General features: G+C 52.9%; 1 protein-coding gene across 1 annotated transcript in view; it reads right to left on the reverse strand.

Moving 5' to 3' along the window:
* Window positions 1-522: 522 nt before the first annotated feature.
* The window catches only part of RTN4RL1 (reticulon 4 receptor like 1), a 28,529-nt gene continuing 11,261 nt past the window's right edge, over window positions 523-17,790 (reverse strand). Inside the window, exon 2 of the mRNA XM_054287454.1 lies at window positions 523-2,794. Coding sequence (XP_054143429.1) covers window positions 1,431-2,794 — 1,364 coding nt within the window. The 3' untranslated portion in view covers window positions 523-1,430. The remainder of the gene's footprint in view (window positions 2,795-17,790) is intronic.

A 17,790-nucleotide genomic window follows, 5' to 3' on the forward strand; every position in this document is an offset into this window, starting at 1 on the left:
TGACTCTTCCAGAATCTGTTCCTTTTAAGAAACAAAACCCCTCCTGACTCTGTCAGGCCTGTCTGCAGCCTGGGAGCTGCTCCTCACTGCCCCAGTGAAAACCTTAGTCCAGCTATAAAGGTCCTCACGCCACTGCCACGGCTGGGAAGCCTCTCTCTGCCTCCAGCCCCAAAACCAGCCCCTGTCCTCCCTGGGGCCTCGAGTGCTCTCCGGAGACAGAGCTCTATGGCTCTATTTATTTGGGCTAATTAATCTCTCTCTCTCTCTCTCTCTCCCCCCTGCCAGTTACAAATTAGGATGTAAGGGTGAATTTTGGCTCTCTGGGTATGGACTTTGCTGCATGGCACACCGCCACCCCCCAACCCCTCCCAAAGTTTAGTGCTCTGAATTGCTGAGAACATTGGTCTGTTGTGGTTCCCCCGCGTGTACTGAGCCCGCCCGATGGCTTTCAGCATCTGTAGGCACTGCTGCCGGTTTGTTTTCTCAAGGAGAAAAAAAAAAAAATCATATACTGGTCTGCTATAAATTCAATAATACAATCCTTAGTTCTGAAGATACAGTTTCCATATAGTTTATAAACATTGTAAGACATACATATGGATAATTGAGGGGAAGAGGGGGAGCCTGTGCAATTGTTGGGGTGTTTTTCTCAGATGTGTGAACATGGTTACAAAAAACACACCTCCTGCAGGTACCTCATTTCTTTATGTGTTGGGTTTGTTGGGGTTTGGTTTTTGTTTTTTTTTTGTTTAATTCCACCTCTAATCAGTCTTTCCTTTGGTTGTCGGCTACTCCAAGCCCAGCAGGCAAGCCCTGTTCTGCTGTAATGCCTGAGATATTCAGGGGTTTTGAGATTGTCTTCTAAGAGATTCCCAGCCAACTTTGGCCTCTGGGTTTGGAGCCAAAAGGGCTAAAACGTGGGAGAACCAAATGTCCTTATTACATCGGCATCAGTGTCCTTGCACTCACTTTCAGAGAGAAACAGTGTAGGCTTAATCGGTGATGGTTTTTACAGCAATTATGTTCCTTTCGGTAATTGGAGGGGTCGTTTGGAGCGCTCTCAAACGCACGGGATTTCACAAGAGCATGGATACAGTCCATTTGTCTGGGTGCTGTCACCGACGAATTGGTTACCACCCCTGTTATCTGCTTTTTGTAAGGTTGGCTTTTTTTTGTTGTTATTGTCGTAGGTGCTCGGTTAGGCTGTTTGTGACAAGGTGTGATAATGCCTTTTAATCTGCTCCCGCTGCGCTCGGCACAGTCCGGCCGGGCGCGCAGACAACCCTCGCAGGAAGCCGAGACAACGTTCTTCCCTTCGCCAGGCCAACGCTGAGCCACGTACAAAAAAACAAGAAGAAAAGAAACTCTGGTCCTTTGTAGATTGGTGGCAGTACAAGATCCGCTCCGTCCGCGGCCGGGGCCGGCGGGGCTCAGCGGATGACGGCCGCCAACACCACCAGGAAAAGCAGGAGCGACGCCCTGAGCCCCGGGCAGCCGGCCGCCTGCTGGACCCCGCTGGGCGGGCGGATGGGCGTCCGCCGGGTGCACTTACCCTTGCGCCTGGGCGACAGCGTGGGCACGGCCCCGAAGCTGTATTTGTGCTGATAGTCAGGCACATAGTCCGGGAACTCCTGCCCGTTTTTGCGCGGCCCCAAGGACACCGGTTTGGAGGTTCGGTTGCGGCTCTTGTGGCTGGTGCAGTTCTTGCCGGGTTTGCGGTAGCCCGGCCGGGAGCCCGGCGGGCCGGCGGGCTGGCTGCTGTGCAAACTGTTCTCAGCCCCTCGCTCCTTCCCCTTCTCCTTGGAGGAGTGGTGGGGGTGGTGGGATTTGGAGGCTCCTCTGTCCGCCGTGGAGAAGGTGTGTGTTTTCATCTGGTGGAGCGACTCGGACCCTGAACAGTTCCTAAAGTCTTCTGCTCTTAGCACCTTGAGGTCCTTGCCGTGCATCTGCTCGGGGGACTCGCAGATGACGCTGGAGCTGGAGCCTCTGAACCTGTGCAGCCATTCCCAGAGGGAACGGGCTTTGCAGTCGCAGCTCCACGGGTTCCCATTCAGCCTGAGGAACTCCAGGGCTCCCAGGTGGGCCAGGCAGTCCCCCTGCAGCTCCGAGAGGCTGTTATTGAACAGGAAAAGGGTGGTCAATCTTCGGAGGTCATGAAAAGCCCGCCTATGAATCCACTGCAGCTGATTTTGATGGATGAGCAGCCGATCCAGGTTTATTAGTCCCCTGAACGTGTTCTGATGGAGGCTCCAGAGCTTGTTTCCATGGAGAAAAAGATGGCTGAGGTTAACCAAGTCAACAAAAATATCGTCCTGAAGGAACTCAATGTGGTTGTCTTGCAGGTAAAGGTATTGCAGGTTGTGGAGGCCACCGAAAATCCCGCTGGGGAGAGAGCTCAGCCCGCACTTGTACAGATACAAGGCGTGGAGTTTCACCAGCCCTTGGAAAGTGTCTGCAGCCAAAGCCCTTAGGTAGCGGTTGTCCCCCAGGTCCAGCTCTTCCAGGTTGATGAACCCGTCGAAGGTGTTGGGGTCGATGAAGGTGATGTTGTTGGAGTAGATCCAGAGGGTGACCATGGAAGGGCTGAAGTGGCCCCGCAGCAGCAAGGTGATCTGGTTGTTCTGGAGGAAGATCCTCTCGCTGTCCTCGGGGATGCCCTCGGGGATGGTGACGAAGTTGTGAGCCTGGCAGCTGACGGTCATGGGCGAGGGGTAGCACACGCAGTCGGTGGGGCAGCCCAGGGCACCGGGCACCTTCAGCCCCAGCAGCACCAGCAGCAGCTCCGCAAACCCCCCTGTGCGGAGAGAGGGGAGAGCGGCGTCAGCGGGAACCGGGCACCTCCCGCCCACCCATCGCTGCTCCGGAGACTATTCCGGGTGAAAAACGCCCCCAATTAGCTCAGCCCTCCTCTCTGCTCATGAATTACCCACGCGGCTGTGATGAGTAGGCTCATCACCCACGGCAGCTGAAACGTGATGTGTGGAGTACTCCCTGCCTCCTCTCCCTGCCTGCAACAAGCACGCCTGGTTGTGTTCCCAGCCCGGAACAGGCAGGAGAAAGTTTCTCGGTGAGAATTCACGCTGGCAGAGCAGGCAGCAGAGCCCATTTGCCTGCAGGCAAGGAAACGCCGCGGTGTGAGAGCAAACAGGGGCAATTCAAACCCTCGCAGGTGTCCCCACTCCTCTTGAAATGCATCTGTTAAATCGCCTGCACATGTTGGAGAGAGAAATCAGCAGAGATTCAGCAGTTCCCAGCGAAGCACCTAAAATCACACGTGTGCGGGGCATCCCACTCCCCCCAAAGGCACTTCCATCCCCACCGTCTCCTTTCACTACAGTCGTTAGACACCACCATCCACCCCGAAACCCGAGCGCTTTACAGGGAAACATGTTGTCAGCAGTTGGTGGAAAAGGCTGAGCCGAAAACTCCGTTTGGAAGTGGGATGCTCAGACATATTTTTAAATGGATGTCCTGTGGCAAAGCATATTGCATCCTCTAATGCTACAGAATGTGCCTGTGACTGGGGTTTTTCTCGCAGCAGAGAAGCAGAGAACGAGGCAGAACCGTGCCCTCCCTCTGCTCAGCTCCTCAGAGCTCGGGTTCCGCCGCCCCACTCGCTCCCGTCTCGCTCCCACTCCTCGCACCAGGCTTGCTTTCAGGCCATTCCTTCTGCGCCGAGTGGCTTTTCAGACTCGTTGCACCAGACTTGTCATTTCTCATTCAGATTTTCCTCCTAGATTTGGCTTTTTCCTCTTACACGCAAAATTTGCTCATGTCTAATGAATTCTGCCTCTGGACTTTGCAGGGAAAAGGAGTAACAGCGGAGCAGCGCACAGCTGCCGGTGCCATCCTGCCCACGAGTCCTGCTCAGCTTGTACTAATCTGAAAAACGAGAGTGGAAGTGGAGTTCATCTCTAATTACTCCACGTCGTTATCACCAGCTAGTCCAAGAGCCAGGACCCCTTGGGCTTTTACAGTCCTTCTTTTCAGAGCCTACAGCCTAATACGAGTTGGAGGCGCACAAACCTCACTGTTTTCTTATTAATTGTGTTTGAAATATAACTGTGTGGTTGCTGTTGCCTTTTCCCTGGTATGGAGATCTATTGCTGTTTAGTTAACAGCAGGTGACCCCTCCATCTAACCCTATCCTTTCAAGGCAAAGTTGCCACATATTTTAGATAAACTGGGTTATTCAGACTCTCCATAAATCACCAGTAAGAGCCAGTCATCGCTGACTGGGCGGTTAATAGGGGAAAAAATAGCATCGCTGCCCAAAGCATGGGATGGAGCCTTGCCTGGGGATGGGAATGAGGGGGATGACTTCCAGGCACTGCCCTTCAGAAACGAAGCACGGGCTACCAGGAGGGATGTCTCATCCCTGCGCCACTGCCAAAAAGGGCTGGTGAGTCGGGAACGCTGAATTCGCGACAACTCCTACGGCTGTGTAGGAAAAGGAACATTCTCCAAGTCACTGCCGTAGCATTTTGGCTTTGCTGTCGTGCCTCTGCACGATGAGCGAGGGGCTGCGCTGGTGGGAGCGTCGTGCTGACTACCCAGAGCTCCCTGCCAAAACGGGAGCCCTGGCTGCCACTCACAGCCCGGGAAACAGCGGTGTCCTGAGGATATTGTGATTATCCTACAGTGGGAGGGATCAAGCAGTGTTTGCAGATACGTTCTGCTGGGTTTTTCAACTCGAGGATGTGCTCCACCAAGGTGGGACGGCTCCACGTCCCCCGTCTTACCTCGGTGACACCGGAGCACGGCACCTTTCGTAGGTCTGATGTTTATTAGCAAAACCCTGCCAGGCACAAGTGCTGTGACGATCTCCCACATGCAGAGTCTGTTATTGCAAATACCAAATCACAAGGGTCTGAATCAATAAACCATCTCCCAGCTACACGCAGCAGGTTGGAAGATTACATATTGCTTCCAAACAACAGTTTTATGCGCTCTTCCGTGACACGACAGTTGCCAGGCTAACGGGATTACTGACGGGAGGTGGAGCTGGGCAGGGATCTGGGAGCACACAGGATTTCACGTGTAGGGATGGTGATGACAGGAGGCTGTTAGCAATGCATGGTGATGGACCAAGGCAGCCCAGGCCTCCCTGGAGCATGGCCAAGGTGGAGGTTCCTGCAGAAAGGGAACGCGGCGTTTAACAGCTCGCTGCCTGCGGGGATAACTCCGGAGGTAAAGGTCAGAGGGAACTGAGTTCATCTCTTTAATTAACAGGCGGCTCTGAGTTAATGGCTGGAGCTTCTATGGAGAGAGAGATGGGATTCCTGCAGCCAGGGATGGCAGTGAGGATAGGCTGGGGTTGTTACTGTTCTCAGCTTCCCGAGAATAGGATGGTGGGAAGAAAAGACAGGGATGTCTTTCCTCCTATTGCAACTTGGGAGTGAGGAGAATGGGGAAACAGAAGGATGGATACTTAGGAAAAAAGGGTGAACAGGATTTGGATAGAGAGTAGGTTTACATTAGGTATAATGAAGGAATTTTCCTTGCCAGGGTGGTGAGCCCCTGGCACAGGCTGCCCAGAAAAATTGTGGCTGCCCCATCCCTGAATGTGTCCAAGGCCAGGTTGTATGGGGCCTGGAGCAGCTTGGTCCTAGTGGAAGGTATCTCTGCCCTAGACGTTCTTTGGGGTCCCTTCCAACCCAAAGTAATTCCATGAAGGTCTGGGCTCCCCAGTGGATGCACACAAGGCCTGTGGTCTCATCCCTTCCAAGCCTGTAAAACCTGCTGCCTGCTTAGTGCTGTGAGAAGCTGCTCCTGGCTTGCTCTGGCACTGCTCCCAGTTCAGATCTGGGGATGAGATTCCCAAAAAGCAAAGAGGTTATGGAGCCATGAAGCTCCTGAGGCTGTAACACCAGCACTGGGATATCCAGCAGCCAAACCCCACTGAGGCATGGCAGCCAGGAGCTCTTGGGTCTCACTGGGCTTCCCAGACTGGAAAACACCATGGGAGACCCCCTGAGAGGCCCCAGCCCACCTCTCCTGGGAGTTTGACCCTGTCTAACTTGTTATTCCTGACTCAGCCCTTTCAACTTCATCTTGTAAAGGTTGTGAGGCACACGGAGGGTCACCAGCCCATGTCGGAGCTCGCCGGGGAGGGAGAGCTTCAAAAGCAGCACAGAAAAATCCTCCAGGAACCTGCTGGTGAAGTGAGCAAACCCAAATCCCTGCTGACACGGATAAAACCAGCAAAGGGGTGTTTATCTCCTGCCTCTCTCCCACTGACGTGCTGTGTCACCCCGGCCTCTGCTCGCCGAGTCCTTCGGCTGCCTCCTGCTCCTGACTGAGGTTTCAGTGATTGGAATGAATTCGTCTGACTGTCCAAACCATTTCCCATGTAACATTCCTCTAATTGGGCATTAATTAGGCATCAGTTAATGAATGCTTGAAATAATTTATCTTTGGATGCGTCCAGTTTGCAGTCTTACTTTTAACAGCATTAGACTCATTATTAGATTAACATCTTTATAAATGTTCTCCATTACCTGCTTGTTTCCATTGTCTTAGCCTTATTACTGAGAGTGAAAATCACTCCTCCCACATGCATTATTGATGAGTAAGGACTTTCTATATGTAGCACGGGATTAATTGTTATACAGTGTAATGCATTTAGCGTGAAGCCTCAATTTGTGCAGGAGCTGAAGGCAGCCAGAAGAATGCAGACACCCGGAGCCAGCATGAGCAGCCAGACACTGCACATCTCTCTCCAGCCCAGACCAGGTTCCTCCCAGGCCGGTGCCAGCACAGGAAGAAATTTGAAAAAAAAAAAAAAAACCAACAAAAAACCCTGGTTTGATACCCAGGATCAAAGACAGATGGTTTGAAGGGTTGCAGCACTTCTCTGCCACCACGGCAGGGACTCTTGACTCTGCAGTGCCACTTGCTCCAGAGAGCCAGGTGTACCTGCCCCGGCAGTTTTCTTGCTTTTTAAGGTTTAGAACACTTTGCTGTACCTCTGAGCCAGGCAGGGACTCAGTTTTTTTAGAACATGATGCCACTTGCTTTCATTAGGAGGCTCAGACTCGAGGCCAAGACATCACTTAGGACAAGGATGGGGGATCCTTGTCCTGCAGGACGACCCCAAAAGGCAGCCCTGGCACAAACCCCAGCACCCCCTCTTGGTGAGCTGCTTCTCCCTGATGGATATTTTCACCTCTCCACCCGGACAAGCTTATGTGGGTCAGAGCCTGCCTAATTCTCCAGCAGGAGAATCCGCTCTCGAGGATGGAGCAGGTTGCTTCTCTTCCAAATCTCTCCTAAACCCACCATCTGCTTTGGGATACCCATCTTAGCTCATGTCTACATGCAACTTGACTGCCTGCTTACTGTGTCCATTACCAGGGCTGCTCAAGCTGTTAGATTTATAAGCTCTTTAGAGCAAAGCCCTCGTCTTCTGGTGGCTGATTTATGTATCTTTGCTGCCATAAAACACTATGTATAGCTACTACATAATATAAATAATAATACTTAACCAGAGTGCGCTACAAGTGGGGACAAAGCATCTGCTCACAGGCGGGATTATCAAAAAGGGAGAAGCTTCCTCATCACTCACCCTCTTTTGAGGCCAAACTCACACCTGCTCTAACACCAGCACCTCACTGAGCTCTACACAGAGATTTTCCTCTCCTGTTCCCACCCTGCATCTATCAAAGGATTTTTCAAAATCCACCCCTAACAAGCTGGTGCACAAAGACATGACTGCAACCCCCGGGGGGAAAGCACACTTTGAAACTTGGGAACGACCTCAGAATTGGATGTTCACATAGAGAGAAACTGTTGTTTAGGGAGAAAAAGCAGCCTCAAACGCTCACAATTTCATCAGCTAAGTGAAGGACGATGAAAGGCAAGGACAGAGTAGCAAAAGCAACTGGGCACGAGCCAAGAGCCAAACTCAGGATCTGGGACGGTTCGACAAAGCAGTGTCAGACCCTGCTTAGCAGCTGCAGGGTTTATTTCCTCTTATTCTTCTTTTTTTTTCTTTGCAACACAGAGGATAAAATAAACATGCCCATGCTGCCTGTCACAAAGCCTAAATTCCCCAGCGAGCAGCAGCTCCCTTTCAGCCTCTGTGCAAAGCCCCTCAGGTGCTGCCCCAGGGTCCTGCAGCAGGAGCATCCTCACTGGGATTGCTCCCCAAACATCAGCTGCAGCTCCCAGCACTGGCACACGAGGCTCTGCTTTCTGCACGAGCTGCTTTTCAGCCAGAGAGTGGCAGCCACCCATCCACCTTCATCATTTTATTTTATTTTATTTTTTTTTTTTTTTCGCGACCGGTGTCATAAATAACTGACAGATCCCAGCTGTTTGGAGTTATGGTTTCTGATGGAGTGACAGCTGCTCCCAATCCCCCAGTCATCACCCCGGCAGTTCTGGAACATTTCAGCAACATAAAAATCATTGGAGATAATTTCGGTTTTGCATAATTTGGTTAGGCAAGCTGTGATTTAATGGCAATTATGACCTCCGAGGCAGAAGATGAGCTTGGAGGCTACTGGCTTCACACGACTTTAGCTCAGGGTGCAGCATCAGGGATGTTCCAGGGAGATGGCACTACAAGGGAAAAAAACCTTCTCCAGCAGCTGGAAATTGCCTTCCTTGGCTGGCAAGTTGGAAACACAGTTCCCAAAGGTAGAAGCATACAAGGAAATTTGGAAGGAATAGTGCTAAAGGAAAGCTTTGGGAAGAGCCTGGTGCCAAAAGATGCATCAGGAGGTACCTTTTACAGAAAAGCCAGGAAAAGGCTGTAGACTGGGGAGTGCCTTTGCAAACCCTTCTGTGCCACCAGTATCTTGTGTGTTAACTTGTACAAACATCCTCTTATCACTCTGAGGGCAAATCCTCCTCCTCCTGTGACTGAGATGGGAGAGCTGGAACCAGAAATGGGCAGTGGCCTTTGCAGGCAGCTGCTTGCTTTGGGCACTGCCCTTTGCTCTCCCCTCTCACAGGGTTTCTCCTGCTCTGGGATGTGCTGCCTCCTCTCCCTGGGTGCTCCTTACCCATCCCTGAGCCCCTTGGTTTGCATTTCTCCAGCTGTGACTGAGAGGAGCAAACCCTTGGGCAGCCCGGCTGTGCTGGGAGGTCAGCTGAGGGTGGAGAACCGTGCTCAGGAGCTCTGGGGACATCACGGTGTTCCTGGCTGGGGGAAAAAGGTGGCTTAACAGCAGGAACAACTTTTGTTTGGAGCTGAGAAGGTCAAATTTCCAAGGTCCAATTTCCAGGGTCCAATTTCCCCACTCCATCACGGCTGTCAACCAGATTGGGGTTTGCTGTGAGCTCAAGCTCAGGGCGGAGACCCAGAGCCAGCAGCACCCCAAAATCCAGTCCTTTAGGGTGCTGCAACTTCAATTTACATTTGCTGACCTGGTACCTGGAGCTGCTCACCTTCCCCCACCAAAGTCAGGGCCAAGGTCACCTGGAAGTTTCTGGATGGTGGTCATTAACTCCTATTGCAGTTTGAAACCAGACCATAAATTTCATAGTGTAATAATGTAAAAATCAATAACTCTGTTTGAAACAATAGCTTTGTCTTCCATTTCAGCCAGCTCTGATATCTCCCCACAGACCACGTCCCTCTGAATCACACAAACAGAGAGAGAGGAGCCATGGGTGGTGGGGCTGCTGCTGCCCTGCCAGGTGCCCTCCATAGCTACAGATTCAATTAGCTCATTTATTCCTCTCTTGCAGTTAAACTCGAGGATGATTGAACAGGAAAAAACAAGGAGCCTTTTAGGCTCAGTCTCTCTGACATCCCGTCCAGCACGGCGTCCCTGAGGCTTTCCACGTGAGAGCTGCCCAAAGCCCTGCTCTCTATTGCCATGGGCAGCAGGGCCAAAACCCCAAAATACTTCTGGAAAGATGCAGAACCAACTCAGACAGACAAAAATTAATGGAAGTCCGCTCTTTTCCAGCCCTGGCTTTCCGGGCGAGGGAGGTCTGGCTTGCTCTGCTTGCTTATTTTCTGTTGTTTGCTGTAGCACTGGCTCAAAATATACATCGAGAAGCAGGATTGTCTTTCACATGTTGGTGGATGTGTGATCCTCAAAAACAAATTAGCACCGATTCACTTCTATATAGAGTGCAGCCGTCAGGGAATCACTCCTGAATTCACAGTGAAGGAAAGTAATAATGCTTCCAGCGTGCTAATCCTCTCCAAGAGCAGCCCCTGAACTCTCTCCTGGTGCTGGAGGCACCATTGGAAATTACAATTGTACTGAAAAAATAATAAATAAATGCAGAAATTGGCAGGGTTTGTGCTAGTCCAGAGGATTTGTACCCTAATGTGGAACTCCCTGTTTAATTAGCACTCCTCTCTGTCTGCATCTCCTCCTCCTGCTCTCAAGCTGAAGAAAAAGGGGGAAAAAAGGAGGTCAATGGTGGAAGCGGCTGTGGGATTGAAACTTGGCTATAGAAACTTGTTTAATTTAAATGCTTCTTTCAGGACTAATACATGCAGAAGCAGAGGGAGTGTAGAGTGTGTTTCCCCAGTATAATCTGCTCTGCTTAACCCCAGCTCTGAGCACACCTTCCGTGGCAGGGATGCCCTTGGTGGAAACCTGCAGTGGGATGGATGCTGCTGGTCCTGTGGCTGCAGGCACAGGGAACAACCCCAGTGCCTCAGCTTTGGGAGAAAAGAGTTTAAATCAGAGGCTGGGCTGCTGCTTGCTGCAGCTGGAGACAGATCTTTGGGATGGGATCATTGGGATGGGATGGGATGGGATGGGATCATTGGGATGGGATGGGATCATTGGGATGGGATAGAATATTTCATTGGAAGGGACCTACAATGATCATCTGCTCCATCTGCCTGAAAGCTAAAGCTTGTTATTAAGGGCACTGTCTAAATGCCTCCGGAACACTGACAGGCTTGGGGCATCAGCCACCCCTCCAGGAAACCTGTTCCAGGGTGTGACCATCCTCTCAGTGATAAAATGCTTCCTAATTCCAGTCTAAACCTCCCTTGCTGCTACCATTCCCCCATGTCCTGTCCCTGGACATCAGGAGAGACAGACCATCCTCTTTTCCTGGGTCTGTTGCAGGGTTTATTGTGCCCCTGCGTCTCACCCCAATCAGCATCTCCAAAGCCACTGGGGCCTTTTAGGAGTGCAGGAATGCTGGAGGGAAAGGCACATCTCCATGTGCGTGGATGAGTCAAATCCTTGGGCCCTGCTGTGGCTGGAGGTGCCAGTGCACACCAGGACGCTCCAGGAGAGAACAGCATGGACCAGGGCAGGATTCCAGGCATGGATGAGGGTTTCACCAGCTCCTGGCACTGCTGTCCTGATCCCCAGCAGGCACCAGGCTGGTCCCCAGCACAGGACAGGGCTCTGGCAGGACTTGCCAGCAGCCTGCAGTGAATCCGGGATGGAATTTGGCAAAGGACAGGGAGATCTCGAGGTCCTTGAGAAGGGACTAATAATTCCAATTGCCCCCGAGGAAAGAAATACAGGAGGATGACTTGAGCTTAGTGGATTGTCTGAGGCGTCTCAGGGGATCATCAGATACTTCCACTCCCTTTTTGTCCCGAGGTGACAAGTTTTCCTTCCCATTCACAGAAATGCAAAGCAGTTCATTCACAGCGGTAATAAGAACGGCGTCCTTTGTAACAAACAGCCGGGGAGTGAGCCCTTCGAGGTGCTTCACAGCAAAACAATTGCAGATGAAATGACAAAACCCACCCCAGCTGAGCACCAGCCAGATCGGTATCAAACGCTGAACAAGCTCATGTGCAGGGAAAGCAGATTCACCAGCCCCTTTCCCTGCCAGCAGCTGGCCAGGAGCTACAGGAGGGTTTCTTTAGGATCAGAAATGCAGCCAAAACTGAGCAAATATGAGATGGAAGAGCAAAGTGACAGCTGCCCGGGCTCTCAGTGCACGCTTGGCTGCCCCATCCAGCACACATCCACAGGAGATGGAAAAACTGGAGGCTCTGGAAAAGCAGGGATGTGCTGGATGGATCTTTACCTGGCTGAAGCTGGGAGTGGACAGCAATCCAACATGGAGACAAAGATAGTTTCATGCAGGCATGGCTAATAGGGAGGGCATTAGTCCTGTAAACTTGTGATCCTGCTGAGGTCCCGACCCCAACAGTGTCCTGTGCCACCGAGATCCACAGGCCAATTCTGCGCCGTGCCACATGGGCTCCCTTTCATCATCCCTTTTCAGCCTTCCTGCATTTGAGATTTACTGGATGTCCTTGTGTTTGGTGGGGAAGAGGGCAAATTGGAGCCTGTCGTGTACCTTCTCCCTCATTCAGCAGCACATCATTCTGCCTGCAGCAGGGGGGAAGGAGACGGACGGGCAGGCATCAAAGCCGCCGGCTCTGTCACATTTTCTTCCCCCCCAACCAAAAAAGAAGTGTTGGCGTCATTTGAAGCCCAGCCCACAGCCCCAGGCCTCTCTCCCACACCCAAAAAGGGCAGCAGCACCTTCCCCTGTGCCCTTGGTCTCCTCTCAGGGCAATGCCACGAGCCCTCCAAGTGAAAATCCCTGCGGGTCAGCAGCCAAGTGAGCACTGCAGATTCCAGCAAAACCCCATCCCCACTGGAGCCAGCATGCTGGGTCATGAGCACAGCTGCCTTTCAGAGACCTCTCCTGTGCTTTGCACTGAACTTTTTACCAGCTCATGAAAAAGGCAGCGATAAAAGCAGAGCAGTGTGAAGAGCTGAGCTGCGCCGCTCCTCCGGCCTGCCCCGGATGGCTTAATGAGCCGCAAGGAAATGCCATATGCCCAGTTGGATATTGGGCATTGTCACTCTCCCACACAGCTCTTGGGGTGTGTGGGGATGTGGGGGACCTGAGCACTGAGCAGCAATGCTTTTCCAACCCCCTGGAATCTGAATGTTTGGAGCAGTTGGGTGCTGGGAATTAATGCGCAAGCGACGAACGCGGTCAGGACACGGCGCTCTGCTAATATCCTGCTTTGTCTAGCTCCAGTGCCGGTATTCCATCCCAAAATATCCCCCTGAACATCCCTCTGGGAGTGGACTCTGTGGAGATGCTGCACATCCCCCAGCACCACGCAAATGCCTGCATTAAAAGCTTAATAAAAATAGCTTGATAACGGGATGTGTTCCCATCAGCGGCGGCTCTCGAGCCCGCCGCCGATCCTGTGCCTCCAACACAGCAAGGCCAAGTAATTATGGGATGGGGCTGCAAGGTCCTGGCAGACTAATTTCTATTAATTACAGCCTGTGTAGGATCCTGTCACTGTGGAAAGGGGAGATGGGGAGATGGGAAATCATTGCAGGGCCGGGAAGATGCTGAAGGTTGGTGGTGCCAAAACATCTGGGCTGGCTACAGATGTTTGGTTTTGTATGGTGAGAAGTAACAGGTTGGGCTGCATGGAGTGATGGGGATGTTCTACCCTCCTCCTCCTCGTGTTGTGTGGCTCGAATGCACGTTTTGCAAAGTTAAAACAAATCGCAAAGAGCGGAAATCAGCGGTTTTAAGGGAAAAGAAAAGAAAACAAAAATAAGATCTTGGCAGAAGGATAAAGGACGGCAACTGAAATGCTCATTAAAACTGAGGGGCCCCACTTCCCTGTCCAAGTGGCCACATCTCTGGAGGTTCCCAGATCCTTTGAAATGCCTTGTCAGACAAAGTCTTTCATCCTACCTGATTCTGGCTAAATTCATGGACCCAGAAATTTTCCCTGGAAGCGTGAAAGACAGAACAACTCCATTCTGACTTTTCACTTCCCATCTGATTGCTGTTGATACAATTTATTCCTATGACAGCATCTGCTGCTTTCATGGGTTTTTTTATTCTGAAGTACAACTCGTCTTTGTTAGTCCCATTTTCAGGCCTTTCATCATTTGAGTCACAACATAAAAGGCATTTAAACACTCCTGCTTGGAAACCAGGCTGGGAGAGGGTGGGAGCAAGGAGATGCCATGTCAGCCCAGCCCCAGCCCTCCTCTGGCATGGTTGTGGCACACACAAAAGGGTGTGCCACAACCCTTTTGTGGTCCCATGTGCCTCCTGCCAAGGATGGCAGTGATGGGGATGCTGTGGCTCCGTTTTGGAGTGATGCTGTGAAATCCAGATGTGCTTGGAGGTGCAGAGCCCTGTACACCACACCTCTGTTGGAGCAGCATCTCTCTCACCTACTATTGACCCAAGGAGTGTTTCCAGGGGTTCTGTGCCCTCCTTACCAGCCAAACCCCTCACTAGACAACTCATTGCCTTTTGCTCTGCAGCTCCAGACCAGGCTGTGGTGCTCAGCTCTCCATGTCCCTGTGCTGGGGGGCTCTGCCACCCCTCAGTGCCACTGAACTCGCCAGGGACCATTGTCCCCAGCAGTGCCAGCAGATCCTGGCATCTGCCGGGCTGCTGGAGGCACTGGGGAGTTCAGAGCTACCCACAGAAAATTGGAGTCTAATAATAGCTGGTGGTGTTGCACCAGCAGAGAGCTGGAACAGCCTCCTCTGGCAGGGAGAGGCCACCGCTGGCTCCTGTGTGCTCAGCTGGAAGAACAACAACGCCTTTCCCTGGGCTGCTCCTCCCTGCAGCCCCCCCTGAGGCTCACAGACCTCTCTGCACACCCCAAGGATTCCCTGTCCCAGCAGAGTGGCTCACACCACTCCCAAACCTCTCGGTGCCACCCTCTGACAGGGTTTGGACAAGGTGGAAAAGCCACTGTGGGCACAGGACGGGCAGGACTCACCCACCACACCCCTGTGTGAGCATCTCTGGGATGTGGTGGTCTCTCCCCCTCCTGCTTTAACTCCCCTGCTGTATTTTCCACTCCAGCAGGCGTTGCTGGCACCTGAGCATCCTCCAGCAACATCCCTCATCCCACCTGGTGTCTCTGATCCTGGATGCCTTCCCTCGTCCCCCGGCTCCCAGGGAAGGGAGCGCAGCTGGAAACTCTGCTGCTGCTTATTGGAATAACCTTTCAGGATTCATTTAGTGCCGCTCGCTTCCACCCCACCTTCCCACCGTCAGCACTTCACTAATTGCAGCTCTTAACTCCTTGTGCCCAGGTAGCCTGAGAGCAGCAGCTGCTCTAAGAAACGGGGTCCCTCTGCCCCCCATCTCCATTTCCTCCTCAGATAAAGGGTCAGCAAAATGAAGCATGAGCACCACGCTCACCCCAGCCTGCCTGACCCCATTCCTGCTCCCAGCTCACCCCACAAGCTTCCCGCTCTGGGAAAAGACCGCAAATCCCAGGCAGAATCCCAGGCACCACCTGGGAGCATCAATCAGCGCACGGCTGGGCAGGGAAGAGGCGAGAGATCCCGAGGGCTATGGGAGCACTGTCTGCCTGAGCCTTATTCAATTACGGCTCTCGAGTTCAGCCTGAGCCCGGCGCGGCGGGGACGGGGCTGGCAGGGGAGGGGGTGGGTACGGCCCCCTAATTCAATCACAGGGCACAGCAATGGTGCGGCTGGTGGGGGAGAAGAGATCTCGCTGTCAACACAGGGAGAATGAGGCTTCCACAGCTTTCCTGGGTGGCTCTGCCCACTGACCTCTCACAGCTGCATTTCCCAATGCACCAGGAGTGGCTCTGTGTCATTGTTAAGGGCTGGGGTCTGGTCCTGTGCTGGTGCCACCACACAGCATTGCTCTGATCCAAGGCCACCTGCACTGAAATGTGGGATGTTGCCAGCTCTGCCGCCACACAGCTCTCTGTGCAAAGAGAAAACGAGCCAAGAAACTACATTTTCAGGAAAACTGAGGTGTTTTTTACGTAAGTGCAAGAGCGGGGCAGGAGGAAGGTGAGATGCTGTTTCCCAGCTGACACCATGAACCAGCGAGTGTGACTAAAACTTGGGAATGCTTTGCACAGGGCTTCAGGCACTGTGGTGAGGCACTGAAACCTCAGCAGCTGCTCAGGGAGACGAGGACAGAGGGACACAATCAGGTAGGAAAGAGAGCAGAGAGCTGGGAAGGCAGATGCTTTCCCTGAAAGCATTTCCAAGGTCAACGCTCCAAAGTGGAGCAGAGCGAGGGTTTGGCTGAGGCAGGGGAGCGGGACCACGCCGGAATGCTCAGTGGGAGGCACAGGAACGCCCAGCTCCCAATTCCCCAGCCCAAGGAGGGCTCAGGGAGGCACCCAGACAAGGTCACGGTCCCAGCAGAGCAGTGAGGGAGCTCCGGCTGCGCCGGCTCTGCCTCCGCGGCAGCAAATCCAATCGGGGCCAATAACAGGGTGGAACAAAACCCAGCAACGCAATAAAACCTCCCGGCGCCTTGTTCACCTGCAGCCTGAGCAGCACAGGAGGTGGCACGGCCTCTGCGGGCAGCCTGGGGAGCCCGGCAAGGGCAGGGAGGGTTTGGGGTGGCCCTTGGTGAGCTCCCCACGGGTGGCAGCTCATCCCACGAGGAGGGGGACGGGCGGATTTGTGAGCAGGGGAGAGCTGCTGATGCCTTGAGAAGCGGGGAGGTGAAATCCAATTGTGCAGCATGCACGGCTGCCATTAACCTGTCTGTGTACTCCCGTGGCCGCCCATCCCTCTCCGCCTGACAGCCAGGGCTGCCCCGGCTGCCTGGGGTGTGTGCCTGCCCGCTGCAGCAGCACACAGCCCTGCCTCAGGCTTCTCCCCAGTGCTTTCAGCTGCTTCCAAAATGGAGCGCTGGCTGAACATCCCCTGGTGAGCCGGGGAGAGGCAGAACTGATTCCTGGAGAAGGAGAAATGGTGGCAGCGTGCAATGGGCGGCTGCAGGGGCAAACCACAGCTCCAAACTGAGGCCAGAATGATCACAGCACCAAACTTCCTCAAAGAAGGACATTCCTTGGGAATACCCTTTGGGTAGTATCATCTCCATCATCTCAATCTTTACATCTAGGGATCTTAATGGCAGTTTTGGAAGCACAGATGTGTTTGTGCCAGGGTTGCACGTTCCTGGGGGATGCAGCTAGGTGGGGTTGCATTATTACAGGGGTCCATTTTTCCTCCTGGCAGGGGGAAGAGGCAGGATCTGGGCTCGCTTTGCTCAGCCCCACACTGCTCCTGGCCCACGGGGAGGCTGAGAGCAGGCTGGTGGAGAAGGGAAGGGAGAGGAGGGCCGGGGAGCAGGGAGGAGGCGCAGCCAGCCCCGCCAACCGCCTCGCCTCCCTGCATCCCAGCTCCATTTGCAGATTTATTAAATCGAGAGCCAATTCCGACATAATTTCTTTCAAGCAGCTCCACCTCGCAGGTGTGCGGAATTTGTTTGAGATAAAGAAAACCATTACAGAGAGACAGCAATCTTCAAAGACCACCTCGGAGACCTGAGAGAAATAAAAACACTAGCCCGTGCAAATGTGCAATTAAGTTTCAGAATACTCCTGCTCCATGAAAAGCTCCGTCCCTGCAGAGAACAGGCCTTTAAGGCAATTTTCCCAAACCCTATTCAGCATTCACTCAAAAATGCCTTTTTAAAACAACATGTGATTTTTTTTTTTCCCCTCCCTGCCTCACTTCTCCTCCTCCCTGCGCCTGCTCCATCACTTCCAGGTGGGACTCAGACAGCTCTGGTGGGGATGTGGTTCCTCCCCTTTTGGAGGGGGACACAAAGCACAGGAGGGGTCCCATCCACACAGGCACAGCTCTGTCACAACCTCCAGTCATGTCAGATTCACAAACCAGGGATTTTCAGAGCTACTCTTGCTATTCAAGGAGACCATGACACCAGCATGGCCCCGCCTGGGGACAATCTGCCAACTATTCCCAGTTGAAGGATCTTCATATCCCTTATTCATGGGTCACTCTCTGCTTGGTGATTAATTAAAAATGCATAATTAACCTGTGGAACGCAGCGCTGCCATGAGGTATCGGGGAGGCCAGGAGC

This window comes from Melozone crissalis, unplaced genomic scaffold (genome assembly GCF_028551555.1).
Source record: "Melozone crissalis strain CALT ecotype California unplaced genomic scaffold, PUWL_Pcris_2 ptg000057l_1, whole genome shotgun sequence".
In the NCBI taxonomy this organism is placed as follows: domain Eukaryota; kingdom Metazoa; phylum Chordata; class Aves; order Passeriformes; family Passerellidae; genus Melozone; species Melozone crissalis.